At 38.6% G+C, this 19,329-nt stretch overlaps 1 protein-coding gene across 10 annotated transcripts in view; it reads left to right on the forward strand.

Moving 5' to 3' along the window:
• LOC125465836 (transcription factor 12-like) overlaps positions 1 to 19,329 on the forward strand; it is a 129,315-nt gene that overhangs the window by 41,947 nt on the left and 68,039 nt on the right. For 7 of the 10 annotated variants that reach the window (XM_048559738.1, XM_048559743.2, XM_048559739.2 and 4 more), the window contains 4 exons: positions 5,500 to 5,562; positions 14,291 to 14,358; positions 16,338 to 16,473; positions 17,817 to 17,866. In XM_048559738.1, coding sequence (XP_048415695.1) covers positions 5,500 to 5,562; positions 14,291 to 14,358; positions 16,338 to 16,473; positions 17,817 to 17,866 — 317 coding nt within the window. The remainder of the gene's footprint in view (positions 1 to 5,499; positions 5,563 to 14,290; positions 14,359 to 16,337; positions 16,474 to 17,816; positions 17,867 to 19,329) is intronic. The other 3 variants (XM_048559740.2, XM_048559741.2, XM_048559742.2) reach the window with 1 other exon arrangement.

Below are 19,329 nucleotides of genomic sequence, written 5' to 3' on the forward strand. Positions count from 1 at the left end.
ATCATTTTGATTGTCTGACCAGATATTTTCTGATGTGGCTCTGTGTCACACTTTTTGCCTGATTATTGCTAGGGAGTTTTCTGGTGTTTTGAGGTACTGACAATGTCAAGTTGGTGATATGTGGAAAATGTCATCTTACAATGAGGAAATATTTAGCTGGTATTACGAACAATGGGCTGTGAAAAAACTGGATCTTAAATTGTATTTTGTTCTTGGAATAGTAATTTGGTTTTTTTTTCGTAACTTTTCAGTTCAATTTCGGTGTGTGTTCTCAAGCTGTTTGCTTCTGTCTTGTATGCTTTCACTTTCTCTCCCTGTTTCATGCTCCTGCTTTCTCCATCTCCCTGCCTTTGTCTGTCTTGTGTGCTTTCTCTCTTTTTCACTCTGTCTCGCACATTCTTACCTTCTGTATTCTTTCCAGCTCCTTCTGTCACGTTCTTCTTTCCCCCACATCCACCTGTATTATTTTTCCTTGGCACAGCTTGTTGAATTTACCCACTTTTCTAGAGGATTTATGACAAACTAGTTCACTTTCTTCTTTCTTGTACCATTTGTAAAATAAACTTTTTGATTCTGGATGTGAGTTTGCTCACTGAGCTGGAAGGTTAATTTTCAGACGTTTCGTCACCATTCTAGGTAACATCATCAGTGAGCCTCCGACGAAGCGCTGGTGTTATGTCCCGCTTACTATTTATCTGGTTAGGTTTCCTTGGGTTGGTGATGTCATTTCCTGTTCTTTTTCTCAGGGGATGGTAGATGGCTCCAAATCAATCTACCATCCCCTGAGAAAAAGAACAGGAAATGACATCACCAACCCAAGGAAACCTAACCAGATAAATAGTAAGCGGGACATAACACCAGCGCTTCGTCGGCTCACTGATGTTACCTAGAATGGTGACGAAACGTCAGAAAACTAACCTTCCAGCTCAGTGAGCAAACTCACATCCAGAACCCTGAGCTACAAATCTTCTCAAAACTCGCTAAACTGTTTGGTTTTGAAACGTAGAAGAAGTGACTTCACCAAGTTGTGATTACATTCCACTCAAGCCAGTAAATCCTAGCTCTTGCTGATTTGGACATGCAGCCTGGAAGAATTTGTTGGATGTGATCTGCCTCTTGTTAAGGCATTTACTTTGAATCTGTTGTCTTTCCTGTTGATAAGTGGGCTTCAATCACTTCCTCTCAAAAGTCTCTCCAATATTTGTCTGTCTTGCCTAAACCTTCCTGGAATTCTGATCTTCACTGTATAAATTTGGAATATTATGTCATTTTCTTTGTGTTTAGTTAATGAACTGAGTACACCCAGAGTTGTGATTAGGGTTAGGATTAGCTATCTGTAGTCGCCTACAGAAGGGGGATATTGTGATATGTATGCAGTTAAAACTTGTTTTCTCTTCTATTTCAGTGCCAGTTATTTTAAGATGACACCTCCCATTCCCCAAGTGTGCCGTTTACCTGACCTATTATAAGTAGAACATAGAACATACAGCACAGAACAGGCCCTTCAGCCCACGGTGTTGTGCCGACCATTGATCCTCGTGTATGCACCCTCAAATTTCTGTGACCATATGCATGTCCAGCAGTCTCTTAAATGACCCCAATGACCTTGCTTCCACAACTGCTGCTGGCAACGCATTCCATGCTCTCAACTCTGTGTAAAGAACCTGCCTCTGACATCCCCTCTATACTTTCCTCCAACCAGCTTAAAACTATGCTCCCTCGTGTTAGCCATTTCTGCCCTGGGAAATAGTCTCTGGCTATCAACTCTATCTATGCCTCTCATTATCTTGTATACCTCAATTAGGTCCCCTCTCCTCCTCCTTTTCTCCAATGAAAAAAGTCCGAGCTCAGTCAACCTCTCTTCACAAGATAAGCCCTCCAGTCCAGGCAGCATCCTGGTAAACCTCCTCTGAACCCTCTCCAAAGCATCCACATCTTTCCTATAATAGGGCGACCAGAACTGGACGCAGTATTCCAAGTGCGGTCTAACCAAAGTTGTATAGAGCTGCAACAAGATCTCACGACTCTCAAACTCAATTCCTCTGTTAATGAAAGCCAAAACACCATATGCTTTCTTAACAACCCTGTCCACTTGGGTGGCCATTTTAAGGGATCTATGTATCTGCACACCAAGATCCCTCTGTTCCTCCACACCGCCAAGAATCCTATCCTTAATCCTGTGCTCAGCTTTCAAATTCGACCTTCCAAAATGCATCACCTCGCATTTATCCAGGTTGAACTCCATCTGCCACCTCTCAGCCCATCTCTGCATCCTGTCAATGTCCCGCTGCAGCCTACAACAGCCCTCTATACTGTCAATGACACCTCCGATCTTTGTGTCATCTGCAAACCTTGCTGACCCATCCTTCAATCCCCTCATCCAGATCATTAATAAAAATTACAAACCGTAGAGGCCCAAGGACAGAGCCCTGTGGAACACCACTCACCACTGACTTCCAGGCAGAATATTTTCCTTCTACCACTCGCTGCCTTCTGTTGGCCAGCCAATTCTGTATCCAGACAGCTAAGTTCCCCTGTATCCCATTCCTCCTGACCTTCTGAATGAGCCTACCATGGGGAACTTTATCAAATGCCTTACTGAAGTCCTGTTTGCAGAATTAATCATTTTTAGTTTTGTGGAAGGTATGTTGACAGAGAGAGTAGTTAGGCTAATGGTGACTGTTCTGCGATTAGATTCATGCTTTGTTTCTCTCAGCAATTCCAACTGCCTTAACACTTCAAACTTCTACAGCAGCCATCTTCAGTTTCAGATCAAGGATGCTACATAATGGATAGTCCCATGCTCGTATTATTGCATAAACTCGGCTAACATTGAGCTCTGGCAGCTCTCAAAGATAGGAAACTATTCCATCAATGTAGGCTGTTTCAACCTGGCTTCTGTCATTAGAATTGTATTGGGTTATATTTTGCCTTCAATTACACACCTGTGCAAATTGGCAAAATAGAAGCCTCCTTTCCCACGTCTTTGTGGGTTTCTGTTTTCGTGTAGAAAATACTAGTGATCTAAACATTGGAATGAAAGTTGTTCTAAGATTATGATTATGACCAAGTGATTACCATATGAAATTACACTCAAATTAACACCGATCAGTAAAGTGTTAATTTTATTGTTACAATATTTTAATGTTTTGGATTTTAAAATTTTTGTCGTACTGAAAAGAGTATATTGAAGTATTAGCTTTCAGATTTGAACTAGTATTGAAAACTCATCTGACCAAAAAAGAACCAAATGCCAAATAAAATCTTTTCAGTTCAATATAGATGGCTGTCTTGGGAAGTTGTATCAGTCAAATTGGCAATTCCAAGTCAGGCAAGAAAATGCTAGTTTTCACTTTGTTTATTGCTGGTGATGCTGCTTAATCTCTGATTAATCAATCTGTGCTATGATAAAGAACTTCACTGTTGCCTTTTACTACAAAAATAATACAAATTATATTGAAAAGAAGTGAAGAAAATGAGTTTGTATAGTTTCACCCTGGAAACAGCAACTAGAACTTGCAGTTTCATGTCCAAAACCATGCTTGCATGCTAAACTGAAATTCTGTCTTAAGTTATCTTTGAATGCAATGGAAAATGAAGAAAATAGATGAAGTATTGATTTGAGCGGTTGAATAAATAGAACTAATTATACCACATAGTATGCCATGTAATTAATGACAGAGTTGTGTAATCCTTTAAGCTGGAGTAGAATTCTTCTGGCTTGATTTCATAAGTAATGTGAAAGAGGCTGCGAATGTAACTTGTTCACAGTTGTTCATAGATCAAAAACAAAATGTGGATAGGGTGGTCCGTGGACTACAGCAGTTCAATAAGGCAGCTCACTACAACCTTTGAAAGGCAACGAGGGATTGGTGGTAATGTCAGTACCAAAAATTGCACTGTCGTGTCCAGGGATGTGCAATTTAGATGGGGTTTAAAAAACCCCATGTGGGGTTATGAGGGTGGGATTTGATGCTGTTCAGACAATCAGTGCAGATTTGATGGGCAAAAGCCTCTTTCTGCTCATCTGACTTCTACGATAAATGCTGGCCAGGCAGCAATGCCCATGTCCCATGAGTGAACTTTAAGAAATTAAGCTGTTATGCTGCAGATGTGAGTAACTGTTTGAAAGATTGCTTGCATTAAAATCTGACTAGTCTGACATGGATTGGAAAAATACAGTTGACATTGATTTCAAAGACCTTTGCTAAATTTCTGCATTAGTGGCTTATTGGTTAGGATTAGGATTCGTGCAATAATAAATTGTGCCACTTTTTTTGAAAATGGTTCAAGTTGAAGTACACCAGAATTCAGAATATAAAGAGATTACTTACACCACCATATGAGAACAGAGATCAGAATGGCAGCGCAGTGCTTCATTTGGCTATACATTCTTTTGTATCAAGGCTGTTTTGTAGAGGTCCTTCTTTAAATGTGTGATTTGAGCACTATCAAACAGATAACATAAAACACATAAGTTGGTAAGCCCATATGCTCTCAAAGGTCACTCAACTTCATGGGGAAAATTTGCTCACAAAGGCAATCCATCAGAGAAGAGTTACCCCTTAAATAGAATGAAACAAAACAATGAAGAACCTTTCCATTCAGAGCTAGCAAGAACTGCAGTTGGTAGAGTCAGAGAGGACACAGCAGATCAGGCAGCATCAGAGGAGCAGGAAAGTTGACGTTTCTTTTCGGGACCCTACTTCAGAAATTTCCAGTCACGTGTTTGTTCTCTCTCTCATTGGTGGGTGCAACCACGGGGAAGGATTAGGCTACTAAGCCTGGAGGAAGGGTTAGGGATAGAAAATGGAGAGCTGCAAAAGTGAAAAACGTTTCAACAAAGAAAAGATCAACTGACTGCAGATAGGACAATTTGAAATAATGAAATTCCTTGCAAATCAATGTACAGTTTCTAGACTGAAGCTGCAGGAGTTCAGAAGCCATTATACTGGGGCAAAATGGTGTCAGTGCTTTCGTAATGGTTATTCAATTGTTTGTTTAATTTGGAACAGTTTTATTGCCTAAAGATTTGGATTTTTCTGTTATCAGAACTGTCATTCCATTAATGAACTACTTGAGGTGAAATGGTTGTGCTCAAGACAAACGGTTCAACTGTGCCTTCATCAGCCAGAGAAAGCCTGTTTAGAGTGGTGATATTTTTGTGTTTAAAACCTGTAACTTATTTGGAACAAAGTAAGTTTGAGTCCTGTCTTAGTGTGGGAGTGGAGGGAGAGTGAGGGAAAGAATAGAGATCTTGCTTTTCAAGCAACAGAAGCACAGAAGTATTGTGAAGTAGAAGGAAGCCTTTCTGCCCATCCTGCATGCACTGCCTTATTAAATGAACACCATTACCTAGCGCCAGTCTCCTTTTCTCCCCATACTCTTGAGCATTATTTTTATCCACATAATCATCCAACTGAGGCCTTGTTTGAGTGACATAAAACAATTTCTTAAGGCATTGCAACTAACCCTTTTATTCCATGACATCTAACTTAGCTGTCAAGCCTGCCTGGACGAAATCAAATGCCAGTTGGGAAGCTGATGACTACCATATCAAAGGTATTCACTTATCAAAAAAACTCATGTTTTATACACAACTTGCTCATAACAAAAATCTGTGCTGGCTTACTATAATTTTTGTCCAGGATTAATTATGGATTCTTCCTCAACATCAAGCTTACAGTTGCTGGTGGGGGTGGGGGAGAAAACAATTGGCTTTTTGTTTCTGGAGTGAGTGATAGTGACACACCTTCTCCCTTTCAGGTCTTTTCACTATTATTCTCATAGCTGTTTAAACTACCCAGGAACCAATCTGCATTGTCAGATGTGATTACTGTTGGTACCCACTGTTGGCTTGTGCAGCTGCAGTTTAATTAGCTACTTGTTGCACGCTGAATGTCAATTTGTAATGCAATTCGGTATCATGCTTTCTCCCCACAAATCCCATCTCGTCTCTATTCCTTTCTCCCTCCCACTTTCCGTATCTTTCTCGCTTCCTTTCTCGAGGAACCCCCCCCCCCCCCCCCCCCCCCCCACCACCACCCAAACTCTTGCATTGTCCGTCCATCTGTTATAACACTTGCCACAAACTGAAATGTTTGTCTGCTTTAGGGATGCTGTGGAGACATCTAATATGTTTCTGATGTTCTCCTAGAACGGAGATTGGTAGAGCAGTTCTTCAGAAGTCTTACTGGGCAGACAAACGGCATGCCCTGTCAAGTGGGGCTGAATTTTCAGTGATTACCACCGGCATGCTGGTCAAGTTGCTTTGGGAGTAGACAGCTTTTTGACTAGGTGTTTTTTTGTGGGAGCTTAATCAAATAGAACAGAGAGACCAGAATGATTGTCCTCTTAAAACCTTCAACTAATCTACGATTGCAGGAAAATAACTTGTGTGATAAATGGAGAGGGGCAAGCTAAAGCAAGAAAGAAAAGCAAAGATCTGAAAATGCACAGTAAATTGATCAGAATTCTATTAGGAAATTGACTCTTTTTCAGGCTGCAGGCACCCTGGCCATTTTGCCAACTGCTATTAACAATAAATGGAAGATGCTCAACAGATGCATGAACTTATAGCACAGTCTAGGTACTAAATAAATATAATTGTCTTGAAGGAGGATAGAGTTTTAAAGAGGCTTAGGAAAGGAACTTCAGAGATTCAGGCTTCAGCAACTGAAGTTGGCAATGATGAGTTTGAGTGTTCAAGAATCCAGAATTAGAGAGCATTTTGAGGCAGTTAAGAGATTGTAATCCATAATTTGAATAATGGAATTCAAGACTGAAAGGACAGAAGAAATGGCAGACAGTAATGAGTAAACAAGCAAGAGGCCCACGTGGTTAGTCATACAGCACGGAAACAGACCCTTCACTCCAATGAGTCCATGCCACCCATGTTCCCAATCAAACCAGTCCATCTTGCCTGTATTTGGCCCATATCCATCTAAACCTTTCCTAGTCATGTCTTTTAAGTATTGTAGATGTACTTGCATCCACCAGTTCATCATACATGAGCCATTCTGCTTTTTTCTTTAAAAAAAATTGCCCCTCATGTTCTTTTTAAATCTTTCTCCTCTTACCTTAAAAGTATGCCCCCTAATTTTGAACACCCCATCATAGGGTAAAGGACCATTGCTATCATCTTATCTGTGCCCCACAATGCTCAAACATTATGTGGAGGAGTAGGAAAGAAAATCACCTATAAATGCAGTAGATCTAAAATCAAAACCAGAAAGAATGGATGATCTACAAATTGTGAAAGAGAATGGATAAATTTGTCCACACCTGCTCAAACTCTGCAACTGCTGTACCTCTTACAGTATTTCTGTATCCATTGGACTGTTGACACTCTGTTTGTGGTTAGACAGAGTTCTCGTGTTCTATTCTGAACATTCATTTTTTTCCTCTGTCTACTGTTGGGGTCCCCACCTTTTTAGATATCTTTTTAAATACTAATTTGTGTTTACCAGCATAGTCAGGGATGTTTTGTTAGGTTGAACAGAGGTATAAGTTTGCACTTCATGTATTAATATAATTGAATATTATCATAAGGACAATGTAGACACTTAAACATTTCAAGTAGTAATGCATGAACTCTTCAGGTAGCTTGAAGAATGAGAATTCTTAATCCTAACCCAGTTCTGCTCTGACCAGTAAGAAATAATGCACTGCTATACACACTCCAACAAATTCTGCAGTCTTACCATTTGGTCTGCACACTATTGTTTCACTGGATTAAGTGGCTTTATTGGAGGCTCAAGTGCCTGACCCAGACAATCCAGTGTAATTTGGTTTCTAACCTGGCATGTTCAACTTTTACTACAACTTAAAGAAATTGCTTCCTAAGCTTGTGCTGTTCTTGAGGTTAGGCCTGTTGGAGCTAGATTTCATGCCCTATGGCAATAAAAGACTGAAAATAATAGTTGCATTTCCATGATAATTACTTGATGTATGCAAGTGTGTAGTATTATTTACTGGAAGGTTTTGCATTACTGCACATGGGTAGGAATTCTTTCTTGGATGTTTCTAATGTGTAGCATATCCCCTATAGATAGAACTGCAGCAGTCAGTGTAATTTCCCACATTAAAATGTTTAATAAATTGACTGGATTAATTGCCAAGTGTCTTTCTGGGATCTTCATATAATTTGGCTTTATTGCTTTGGATTTTAAATTGGCACAGATAGTTCTTGTCTAACTCAATAGTTGTGTTCTTGCGTGACCTCAGTCAAGAGAAAATTGCACTGTGGAAAACTGCCATAGAAAATCACGTTATAGGGAAATTGCAGTACCTCTGCAGCAGAAAGTTCAGGTTATTTGTCCATTGTTCATCAGTTGCATTTCAGGTTAATAAAACACATGTTATAGCAGAACTATCTTATTCTAGTTTTAAATGCTTTTACAACTTAAACGTTACAAATGCTGTTATGTTATACAGTTACGTTAAAATCACTCTAATCTTATGCCAGGTTTAAAATTCAATATGGTTCACCTAAAGTATGGTTAATGGTGAGTGCTTAAAATTGTTCTCAAAAGAGGCAGTCATGGCTCTGACTGAAAGGGTATTTTTTTGTGTGGTTTTGTATGAGGACTATAACTATATTGTTAAATTTCAAGTATTAAACATGGGGGTAATGCATTTTTTGAAAAAATCTTTAAAGGTCACCTTATTTATGATGAAATTGATTCAGTGGGATCATTGTTGCATTGCTGTCTTTGCATAGTAGAGTATATAAACTAGAGCATATTTTAGTGAGGTCAAAAATGAATGAATATGAACTGATCAATTCGAAGTTATGACAAAAGGTCTGTATGTGAGGTCTTCACTGTGTGTAGGCCATGACAGTTGTGTGTTTTTTTTGTCTTTGGAATGTTCATTGAATAGCATGTTTGCCTCAAATTTAAAACTAAAGTGTCTCATCTGGTTTACATATCACAGAAATGTTCTACACAGCATCATTTAAGCTGTGGTTCCTCTTGCAATACCTGACAAAATTGTTACTCCTATCAGTTTTGTCCTAATCATGTGCAGAGGAGAAGCTAATCTTTATTTGGTAACACACCCATGGGAGTTGGAAGGGAAGAGAAAGAGAACTAATTAAATCAAGAAAGCTTTGAGCTTCCTACAGCAAATTCTTTCTCAAATTGTCTAACATAGTCTTGGGATGCTTACCTTTTTTCTCTACATTCATGACTTAATTCATTTCTTTAATTATTGAAGTCTAACTGAAGTTGATTTTAAACTGAGTACAATGAAAAATGCAGTAATCCTTGACTGTTAGTTGTGCTCATTAGTGTAGCAAACTCTTTTGTAACTCTACTTTGTGAAAGTTGGCCTTAACTGCTCTCTGAAGACACCCAACAACAATGAACATGCAGTAAATGCAAATCTTTGTCATAATGTTTAAAATGTTGGCAATAACGACGACTTTACTTGGTGGATAAATGTAAGACCAGAGTGTGTTAATTTGACATTGGAAAGAATCTTTGAAACAATATTCTAAAACCCAACCAAGCAGAAATTTGAGTCATTCATTCCTTTTCTCTCAAAGCTTTCAATGTTGAAAAGTTTAACATCATAAAATCTTTTCTTTCTAAAAAAAATTGAGTTCCTGTGAAGATTCTATGATATGGACATTGACAACAAAGTTAGGAGAATCATGTGAACTAAGGGAATTTCTAACCAAGTTTAAGAATTCCTGCTTTTCAAAGTGTTGGGTGACAAGCCAAAACTTTTGCTAGTGAGTGGCAAGACACATGTTAGCATCCTCATTATTATGCGACCTTGCATCTTTGACCTTTCTGAAGAAGGGTCTAGGTCCAAAACATCAGCCTTCCCGCTCCTCTGATGTGGCTTGGCCTACTGTGTTCATCTAGCTCTACACCTTGTTATCTCAGATTCTCCAGCATCTGCAGTTCCTACCATCTCTGAAGTAATTAGACAGTGACTGCTTCCAACATGAAAGTTTTTGAGCAGTAACCTGGTGACTCTCAGCTCACTGCTTGCTCCTGCAGCTCTCATTCTTGGGCATCAGGCACCAGAATCTTGGATCACAGGGATTGCAAACAATGGACTGCCCAGGGACTGTGTACCAGGTTGCTGTTAGCAAGGCAAGGTGCTAATTTCCATTTGTCTGGGGCACTTGATAGGCAACTGTGGACTGAGCTCTTGGCCAAGTGAATCTCTAGGCTTCAAAGATGGTAGTAATGCCAGAAATCCCATTAACTCCCAGTAAGGGCATGATGCATAAGTTTATTAGGCACAGTTGGGAGGATAATGTAAGGAAACTCTGTGAAACCTACCAAAATTTAACACTTGGGGGCTGAACTTTAGAAAATTAGCTTAGTCTAATAGTTGGACCTGCATCATACTTTGTACCAAGTAAACATCATTTAATCAATTTTATAGTAGCCAAATTATTGCTACTGATCATTTGCCATACATTCTGAAACCTTTGAATCTTGCATGCAGTTCAAAAATCTAAGTGATTGCATTTCCATCTAAGGGAGGTCATAACTACTTTAATTAGTTTGAAAACTGAATAAGTGAAAGGTGTATTTTTCATTCTGGCAAACCAATGCATTTAGCAATTCCTATATAAACATTGCCTGTACTTGCCATGTCTGGATATGTGCATTTGTGCATCGTGGGTGACTTTGTGGTACTGTGGTAGTGATCTAATTCTGAGCCAAGAGATCCAGGTTCAAGCCTCACCTGCTCTAGAGGCATGTCGTAAAATGCCTGACCAAGCTGATTAAGAGATCTTTTACTTATTGCTGGGCTGTCTGTCGTGTGTAGATGGCCCCTCCTGCTCTATGCACCTGATGAAGAGGGGCATTCTGGCTCAGTAGCTCACCTATCATGCCTTTAAAATCTTGAAGTTAAATGTTAAGGAATTCACTGTTCTGACTCCCCTGTCTCTCAACTGGTGCTTCAACATGCTGTAATTTCATCTGAGCATGATTGTTAAAAATAAACCTCCATTGTCACAGCCTCATGATGGCCAAAATTATTAAGTCAATTGTCAGTTTCAGATGTAAAATATTGATATATACATATTTACCACAAACTTTGTAAAACATGTTTAGTCATTTTAGTACATTTTCGTCTAAAGAACGGCTTCATCACCATCTTTTCATTTTAGTATATTATGAGAGATACTGAATTAAATATATTGTAGTGATCGTTGATGTACAATTTAGCCTGCTTTTGCACAGGACAAAGACAACTGAGCATTTCAGTTCAAAATTTTCATTAAAATGATTTGGTCACATAATCCTTAAACTTGGAAATGCTTGGATATCCTATTGATTGAGTTCACCTGCTGAAATACCTTAGTGAGAGCATTTTGTATTGACGGAGCACTTAACTACCATGTTAAAATGTTGCACAACACTTCACACAGTAGGTAGCCTTTGGAAAATACCGAATATAGCTGTGGCTCAGTGGTAGCAGTCTGCTTCTGAGATGTTTTGGGACTTCAGTCCTGCTACTGAGACCAGTGCATAGAATTTATGCTGAGAGTGCTACCCTGTTAGGGATGCCATTGTTAGGATGAAATAGTTAACCAAGGTGCTGGCTGCAGTTAAAAGATTTCATTGTACTGTTTGGAAGAATGGCAAATTTTCAGTTGCCCTGACCGGTACTTTGTTCAATCAATGTCACTAAAGAGGGAAAACAGATTAACTGTACTTAGTTCACTGCTGTTTTTAGAACCTTCCTGTGCATAGATTGGCTGCTTCATTTTCTACACTGTGGTAATGGTTGTGCTTTAAAGTACCTAAGAATAAACTGCTTTCGGACATCCTGCAGTGAGAAAATGCACTTCACACTTGCGAGTCACTGATTTGCCGGTTATGAGAGAAATTAGTCAGTACTAAAGGAGTATATCTTGATCCTGTTGCAGTATTCAGATAGTTAAAATTTTCAAATGTGTTTGATGTTTAACATCTCATTTGAAAAGTGAAACCTCTGATAGTGCAGAACTCCTAACGCCGCATTGGAGTATTGACATTGCTGAAGGGTTCAAGTTCTGATCGGATCTTGATTTGCACTTTCTGACCAAGGGCTCAGTCAAGTAAACTATGCACGTAATGGTGGCAGTTAATGTTGATGAGGCACTAAAAGACACTCTGCAGTCTCTTTTAATGCCTGGTTTGAGGTGGGGCTAAATTTACATAATTATAATAGAATTATGGGGCTTTTGATCTTGAACTAGGAACAGTGAGCTCTTTACCTCCCCTTGGTCACTAGTTTTCAGCTTTCTGCTGAACACAAATTGCATTTCGGAAGCTGTTATTGGAGAATGATGTAAACATCTACAAGCATGATGCGGTGTCTCGTACAATTGATACAATTTGGTAATAAATTTAAGTTTGTGTGAGATAAAACAAAAACTCTTGTTGACCTGCATGCATAAAAAGTTGCAGTAATATAAAACACCTGGGTCACTTAAAGACAACAATAATGTAATAATTTGCTAAATGTTTTTTTTCACTTTTTATATAAATTAACCTTGTTATCTTACTTTGATAGCAATTGGATTGTCTTTTGTAATTTGAATAGAATGCAAATATATTCTGGGTGAGGGGTTTAGGTTAGTTGTGTGCAGTCATCATTAACTTTACATAATTTCCACATTGATTAAATAATAACTATAATTTGTGCAATGTCGAATAATGTCCTGTTATCTGGGTGGGAATTGCACCCTTGATGCCAGGACAGAGTTGTGTACATGCATACTTAAACGTTCCAGTTCCACAGGTCAGTTTTTGTTTCGAAGTGCTTTGAATGTAGGAGGGAGTATCCAAAGACATTAAGACTGTATCTGGAATTATAAAATGCCCAGATGAAGTACGCTGTCTAAACACTTCTTTTAAACTAGACTTCACGCTGTTCTGGTGTTGAATTCCAGTGTGTCAAGTCCATGTCTTTCGAGCTAGTTTACGTGGAAAAGTCTTAATCAGATGACTGAGCTGACTTGTTTTTGTTCAGACGTTTCATGACTGTGCGAGGTGACCTCATCAGTGAGGCATCCGCTTGGAATTTATACTGTCCTGTCTGTTATGGTGAGTAGTGTCATTTCCAATTTTATTCTCCTGCGCAGGAAAGAGGAAGAGCACCTATATAAAATCTTTGCTATGAGCGGATAATCCAGCAACTTCATCCACAGGTGCCTACTAAATAGGCAACAATAAGAGGACACAGTACGCCCTAACACTGGCCACACTACCCTACATCAAGAACATTATCCGAACAACCAACCAGACTCCCATGACCACTAGGAATCTTGGTAGCCCACAGCCACTCTACGACAAACACTTAGAAGGATTAAAGACCCCATTCCCACAACATGCAGAACCACGTGGATTACAAAACGCCACGCAATGACTGCCACAAACATTACATTGGACAGACAGGAATGAAACTAGCCATCAGAATACACAAACATCAGCTAGCAGCAAAACAACACCACACACTTTTAATATCACTACACTCTGCCAATGAAGGCCATCAGTTCAACTGGGACAATGTAACTATAGTAGCCCAAGTGAAACACTGACATACATGGGAATTCCTAGAAGACTGGTTCTCAACCCTTAATGCAATCAGCAAACATGTAGAATTGGACCCTATATACAAACCTCTACAGAACAAAACCAGAAATGACACTACTCACCATAACGGACCAGACAGTGTAAATTCCAAGCAGAGTAGAACAACAGCATCTCATTATCAGAAGCCTCGCTGGTGATGTTACCTAGCATGATGATGAAACATCTGAAGAAAAACAAACCAGCTCAGCAAGCAAGTCAACAACCTCCTGCACAACCTGAGCTGCAAATCTTCGCTAAAATCTCAACCAGATGAGCTCCAGAATTGTGCTGCTGGTATTTCTTTGCACTAAAGTACAAGCAGTATTAAAGTTGGATGTGGCTTCTAAAAATAATAATGTAAGTAGATCTTGACCGTCGGCTAGAAAAAGCCCAGGCTCTTCTAGACATTTGAACATGTTGAAATGGTTTTGAAACTGGGCTTTGCATACATGTTTTCAATTTGGCTTAAAGGCCATTACATGAATGCCCAATTGGTACAAGTACATGCAAAGAGAGGTATTCTACTTATGTATTCCTGGCATACATTGGGGAAATTTCACAACCTTATGATTGTGGAACTAAATATACAATTTTCAGATAAAAGCTCCTGTTGTGTAAATAACTGAATTGGGAAATATTACTGTGGTACTTAATGATCAAATAGATACTTAGGTGCCACTTTTTTTTAAATACAGTCAAAAACGCTGAGAGAGTTCCTTTCCCACCATTTGGAAGAGATTCCGCCATGCCGGGTTTAAATCAGGTAGGTGGACTTGTGTATAATTTAAGTTTCCTTTCTTAGCCAAGGTTGTTGATTTTTTTCATCTGCAATTGTTAACAAACTTAATTTTGTCCAGGCACAGATTTGACAAGGTTGAAACTAAGAAATTTGATTAAATATATTCAAATCAATGGTAAAAGCTTAGCGTTAAATTTTAATTTTCATAATTCTTCCAAAATTCTTACGTTAAGTTACTAAGCGTATTTGCTGGAAGTTTTTGCACTGATTAATTAAACTAGTGACAAGTTTGAGCTTTTTGTGATAGTAATCTTTTTTACATTTAGGTTAGTGTTTTTTCTCTTTGGTACGAGTTCGTCCCCATGGATACCACTGCCTGGGAAAGTTAATTATGTGGACTATTTTCAACCTGTCTTTTTGGTTTTTCAGCATGCTGTACACCACTGGATTTTTCTTAACCTGCTATTTATGGTCAGAAACTGGTTTAAATATTTGGTTTGAAAATCCGGATTGGCATTGTTTCCTGTTCAAATTATATTAGTTAAAATAACTGCTAAACTGAGTTAAGTTTGAGGCCACCCTCAAGTATGTAAAGTTTTAGTGACTAATTTTGTTATTTCTTCAGAATTTCATCTGTGTCAGATATAAGTAGGACATGAGTAAAATAGTACACATGCTGAAAATTTGATTTAACAACTGGAAATATTCAGCAGCTTGGGCAGCGTCTGGAGAGAGTTGATGTTTCAGGCCTATGACTTTTCATCAGAACAGCTTACCGACAAGTCTGACATCCACACTAGTGCCTAAGGCAGATGACTTTACAGAGGAAATGTTTTGAATCCAGTATACATCAAATGGCTGGCTTGAGCTTCCAATTAAATTAGCCTTGGAACAATAGCAAGAGAAAACCCAGTTGCTTTTCTTATGCAGTCATTTAACAGAGCTGCACTTTTTTCATTTCCATTTGGTTGTAACAGGTATTACTGGCTAAATAATCAACCTGTGCTATTTACTCTGAAAACTCTAATGAAAAGGTTCATTCCTGCTAAAGAAGGGTCACAGGACCTAAAAGTTAACTCTGCTTTGTCTTCGCAGGTACTGCCAGACCTAAGTTTTTGTTTTTGTTTCTGACTGCCAACATCTGCAGTTCTCTTTTGGTTTTTTTTTGTTAAAGAAGTTCTTGTAATTACTGTGAATTTGCTTACTGAACTCAGTAGTTTGGAGGAGTAACTACTGTGTTCTCAAAGACCAAATGGATTTTGAATTATAAATGGAAAAATATAATTGGTACAGTCAACCTTTTCATTTCATTTTTCATAACATATTGTATAGTTCCAAAACTTAGTGGTGGGATACTTCTTGAATAATTTCTTTTTTGGGTGTAACATCTAAATTTTGAGAGCTCAAATGGTAGAAGGAACAAGTTGTGCTTACAAGTTCATTTTAATTACTGTTGCTGAATTCCAACTCCCCACCCCCATTCCCAGCACCCAACCCTTGCATTTCTCTATCAGAATTTACAGATCACTTGCCTGTTACTGTAAGATTGATCTTTGAGAAGTGCTTTAGATATTTTGTATTAACATCAACGTTGTGAATGAACATCAGAGTCTTAAATGATTTGATGAAATAAGAGTTAAGAGACCAGTAACTACATCCTGTATGTCACTTGCCACTGCTTCCAGTGGCTTGAAGGGAGAGTGTATCATTTTGTGGTTTATTTGCTGTACATCTATGTAGTTTCACCCATCAGTGGTTTATTCCATTGAATTATTAAGATGTATTTGGAATGTTCTAATTACTTTTTATTTTACAGTTTATTCAGTCTCAATGGCATTGTTGATTTTTTTTGTTCAATTTAATGACTTTTTTTGCGATGTTTGGTAAACAAAAATGCGATGAGCCTTTGCTCCAATTTAACAATACTGTGGAACTCGGCTCTAGTTGTGCAGTTGTCAGCCAAGAAGCTGTGAAATCATAAGAGCACTTATTATCTGTGGCAGGGAAGTTTTCTGAATTCTGAAATGGGAATGGCTAATTCAGGAGCAATATCGCCAACTGGAGTCAAACCAGGATCTCAGTATTACCCCTACACCAGCAATCCTCGAAGACGACCTGTGCAAGAAGCAAGTAATTTAGGTAAATGTTACATAGCTTTACTCTATTATAGTAAGCAGTATTAACCATTATTGCCTAGTCATTTCTATAATTATTATTTTAAATGCCATTTCCATTCCTTATTAAAGTATATAGTTGACATATTTGAGAAAGGAATTTTTTTTTGATCTGTGGTTATAAGTGGAAAGCTGTTTTGACTGTTTGAGTACACTCATTTTGATCAGCTTTCTATCTTCCCTATTCTTGGGTCCGCAAACGTATGTTACGTGGCTGTCTATTTGTCTATATTGCTGTCTATGGCTTTCTGTCTTCCTTTCTCAAGTTTTCTTTTCTGCTCTGTAATTGCCTTACTATGAATTTCTTATTTTTGATGCTGAATGTGGCATTTGTTAATGAAGCTAGCTAACTTTTATTTCAGAATGGGTCCCTTGGCTGAAAGCCTAGCACAGCAAACCCCAGTGTGAGTCTCTTTCAGTGCAAAGTGGGTGGCATTGATTCCAGTCTGTGTTCAAACATTTTAAAGGATCAGAATCATCAGGAATGCCTTGGTGTGGCGTGGAAAGCAGCAAACGCAGCACCCACAGGAGACTTTGCTAAACAGAGAACCAGAAGAGGAGTTGATAGTAAAGTACTTGATATCCTGAGAGAGAGAAGCTCATCAGGAACCCAGTAGAAGTGAAGATTGCAGGCAAAGGAGCTAAGAAAGAAGTTCCAGGCATGGGTCAGCACACCACATTACTGTTGAAGTAAGACTTTTTAAAAGCTGCAGAGAGATCAGGAGGACCTTGGGTTGATTTGGAATGCAGTCTTGGAACACCAGATTAATTACAGGAAGTATGCAAATACTCAGCGTTCCAAGTTGGTGGGAGTTCAGAAGCGAGATCTTCAAGAGTGAAGAGTAGAAATCCCTCTGGATGAAGACTGATTGTTAACAAGATTGTTGTAACTCTGACATCTGGATCAGTTACTCTCAAATGCATGGGATCAGTCTAGGTTGCATATGCCATTAAATGTGCAGGGTATTGTTCGACTGTGCTGTGTATGTTAATTCATTGCTTCATTCTTAATTTTGAATTTTAAGATTATGAAATCAATAGTGTTATTTTACTTTATTGACTTGGGATAGTAATGTTTGTTTTTTGTTTGTTTGTTTTAAGCCTGTTGAATCTTGTGGCTTTATTGTGTTCGTTGGATTTGAGATTCCCAAACTTCATCTCCTTTTTAAACAAAAAAAGTTACATGTTCTCAACAGGTCATACCTTTGTGTGTCTGGTCCAAAATTAAAAACAATAAGAATAATTAATTTTAATTCCTTTTTTTATTAACTTTTAACTTGAGATGCTAATCCATATTTCCCCCTCCAGAATCCCAACCCAAAAAAGTACGAAAGGTTCCACCTGGCCTTCCATCTTCGGTAAGCACTTTGTTTCTTGATAATGTAAATTTTGGTAAAATTAGCTGAAGGTATCTTGACTAATTTATAAATAAAGTTATTTCTCTGTCAGCTGGTTCAACACAAGTACCAGATAAGCAGAAAAATCCTCTAGCTGTGTATTAGGAAGAACGAAGCCATTGTCTTTGCTCTCCACCACAAACTCTGTTCCCTAGTTTGGATTCCAACATTAACTGTGACTACCATCCAAGACTGGAAAATGTTTGTAAACAAGTTTAGTGTCATTTGAATCTGAGATGAGCTTCCAACTATACATCTGTTTATCACTATGATCGCCCTCTACAGTAATATCGCACCCTTGCCTCCATTGCTCTTGCTTGGAAATCTCACCCATGCTTTTAGTGCCTTTTTCCTGACTGGCCTACTGACTTCAATCTTGTGTAAACTTAGGACCAGACAAAAGCTGGTTTTCCTTTTGCTCTAATTGTATCACATTTCATTGATCATTATAATTACTGACATACATTGGCCCTGGATAGTTAATGTTTCAAACCTCCACCAGCACCATCTGATACGTGACCCTCTGAGATATCTGCATTACTCGGTTTCTGTCTCTTCAATGTAATGCCCCCACCCCTCCATCCTGATTATTAGTTGCTGCACTGTGCACTGCCTTTACTTGCTTTAATTCCTTTCCAAAACTTCTCCAACCCTGTTTCTTCCTTTCCTCCTCTTAAGATGTTCCTCAAACTTTTGGTCATTCCTCTGATATCTTGTGGCATTGTCACATTTTTTCTGAAGATGCTTCTGAGTATGCTGTTGGAATGCTTTCATGTCAAAAGGTGCTAGATGAATGCAAGCTGCAGTTAGTTGTGTTGCAGACTGTTCAACTTTTTGGGTTGCTAAGAATACAAAACTTAATAGTATTTTTCTCTTTTTTGTATGTTTATTGTCCGAACCTCTTGTCGGAATGCATCATAGCTCTTGCTTCCTGAATTAAAGAATCAGTTGTGAAAATGTCATTACAATATCTGCAAGCAGAAACCATTTCGAGCAGACTGCATGAATAGTATTGTTTGACTTGAGGTGCATTAGTAGGCTTAGGCTGCTCTCCGTGTGATGATTATGGCTGGACTCTAAAATTGGCAATCTTCAATGTATGGATGTACCTACTGGAGAAGTAGCAATACTTGACCTTTTGAGAAGTAAAGCAGGGTGTCAGGGGAGCACTTTGGGGCAGGTGATCATAATTTTGAGTTTTAAAATAGTTATGAAAAAGGATAGAACTGATCGTAAAGTTGAAGTTCTAAATGTAAGACCAATTTTAATAGTATTAGACAACTTTCAAAAGTTGATTGGCGAAGGGTGTTCACAAGTAAAGGGACGGTTGGGTTGTGGGGGCGGTGTTCAAAAATGAGGTGATGACAGTTCAGAGACATTATGTTCTTATTAGTGTGAGGGGAAAGGCTAGTATGTGTACGGAA

This window comes from Stegostoma tigrinum, chromosome 30 (genome assembly GCF_030684315.1).
Source record: "Stegostoma tigrinum isolate sSteTig4 chromosome 30, sSteTig4.hap1, whole genome shotgun sequence".
NCBI lineage: Eukaryota > Metazoa > Chordata > Chondrichthyes > Orectolobiformes > Stegostomatidae > Stegostoma > Stegostoma tigrinum.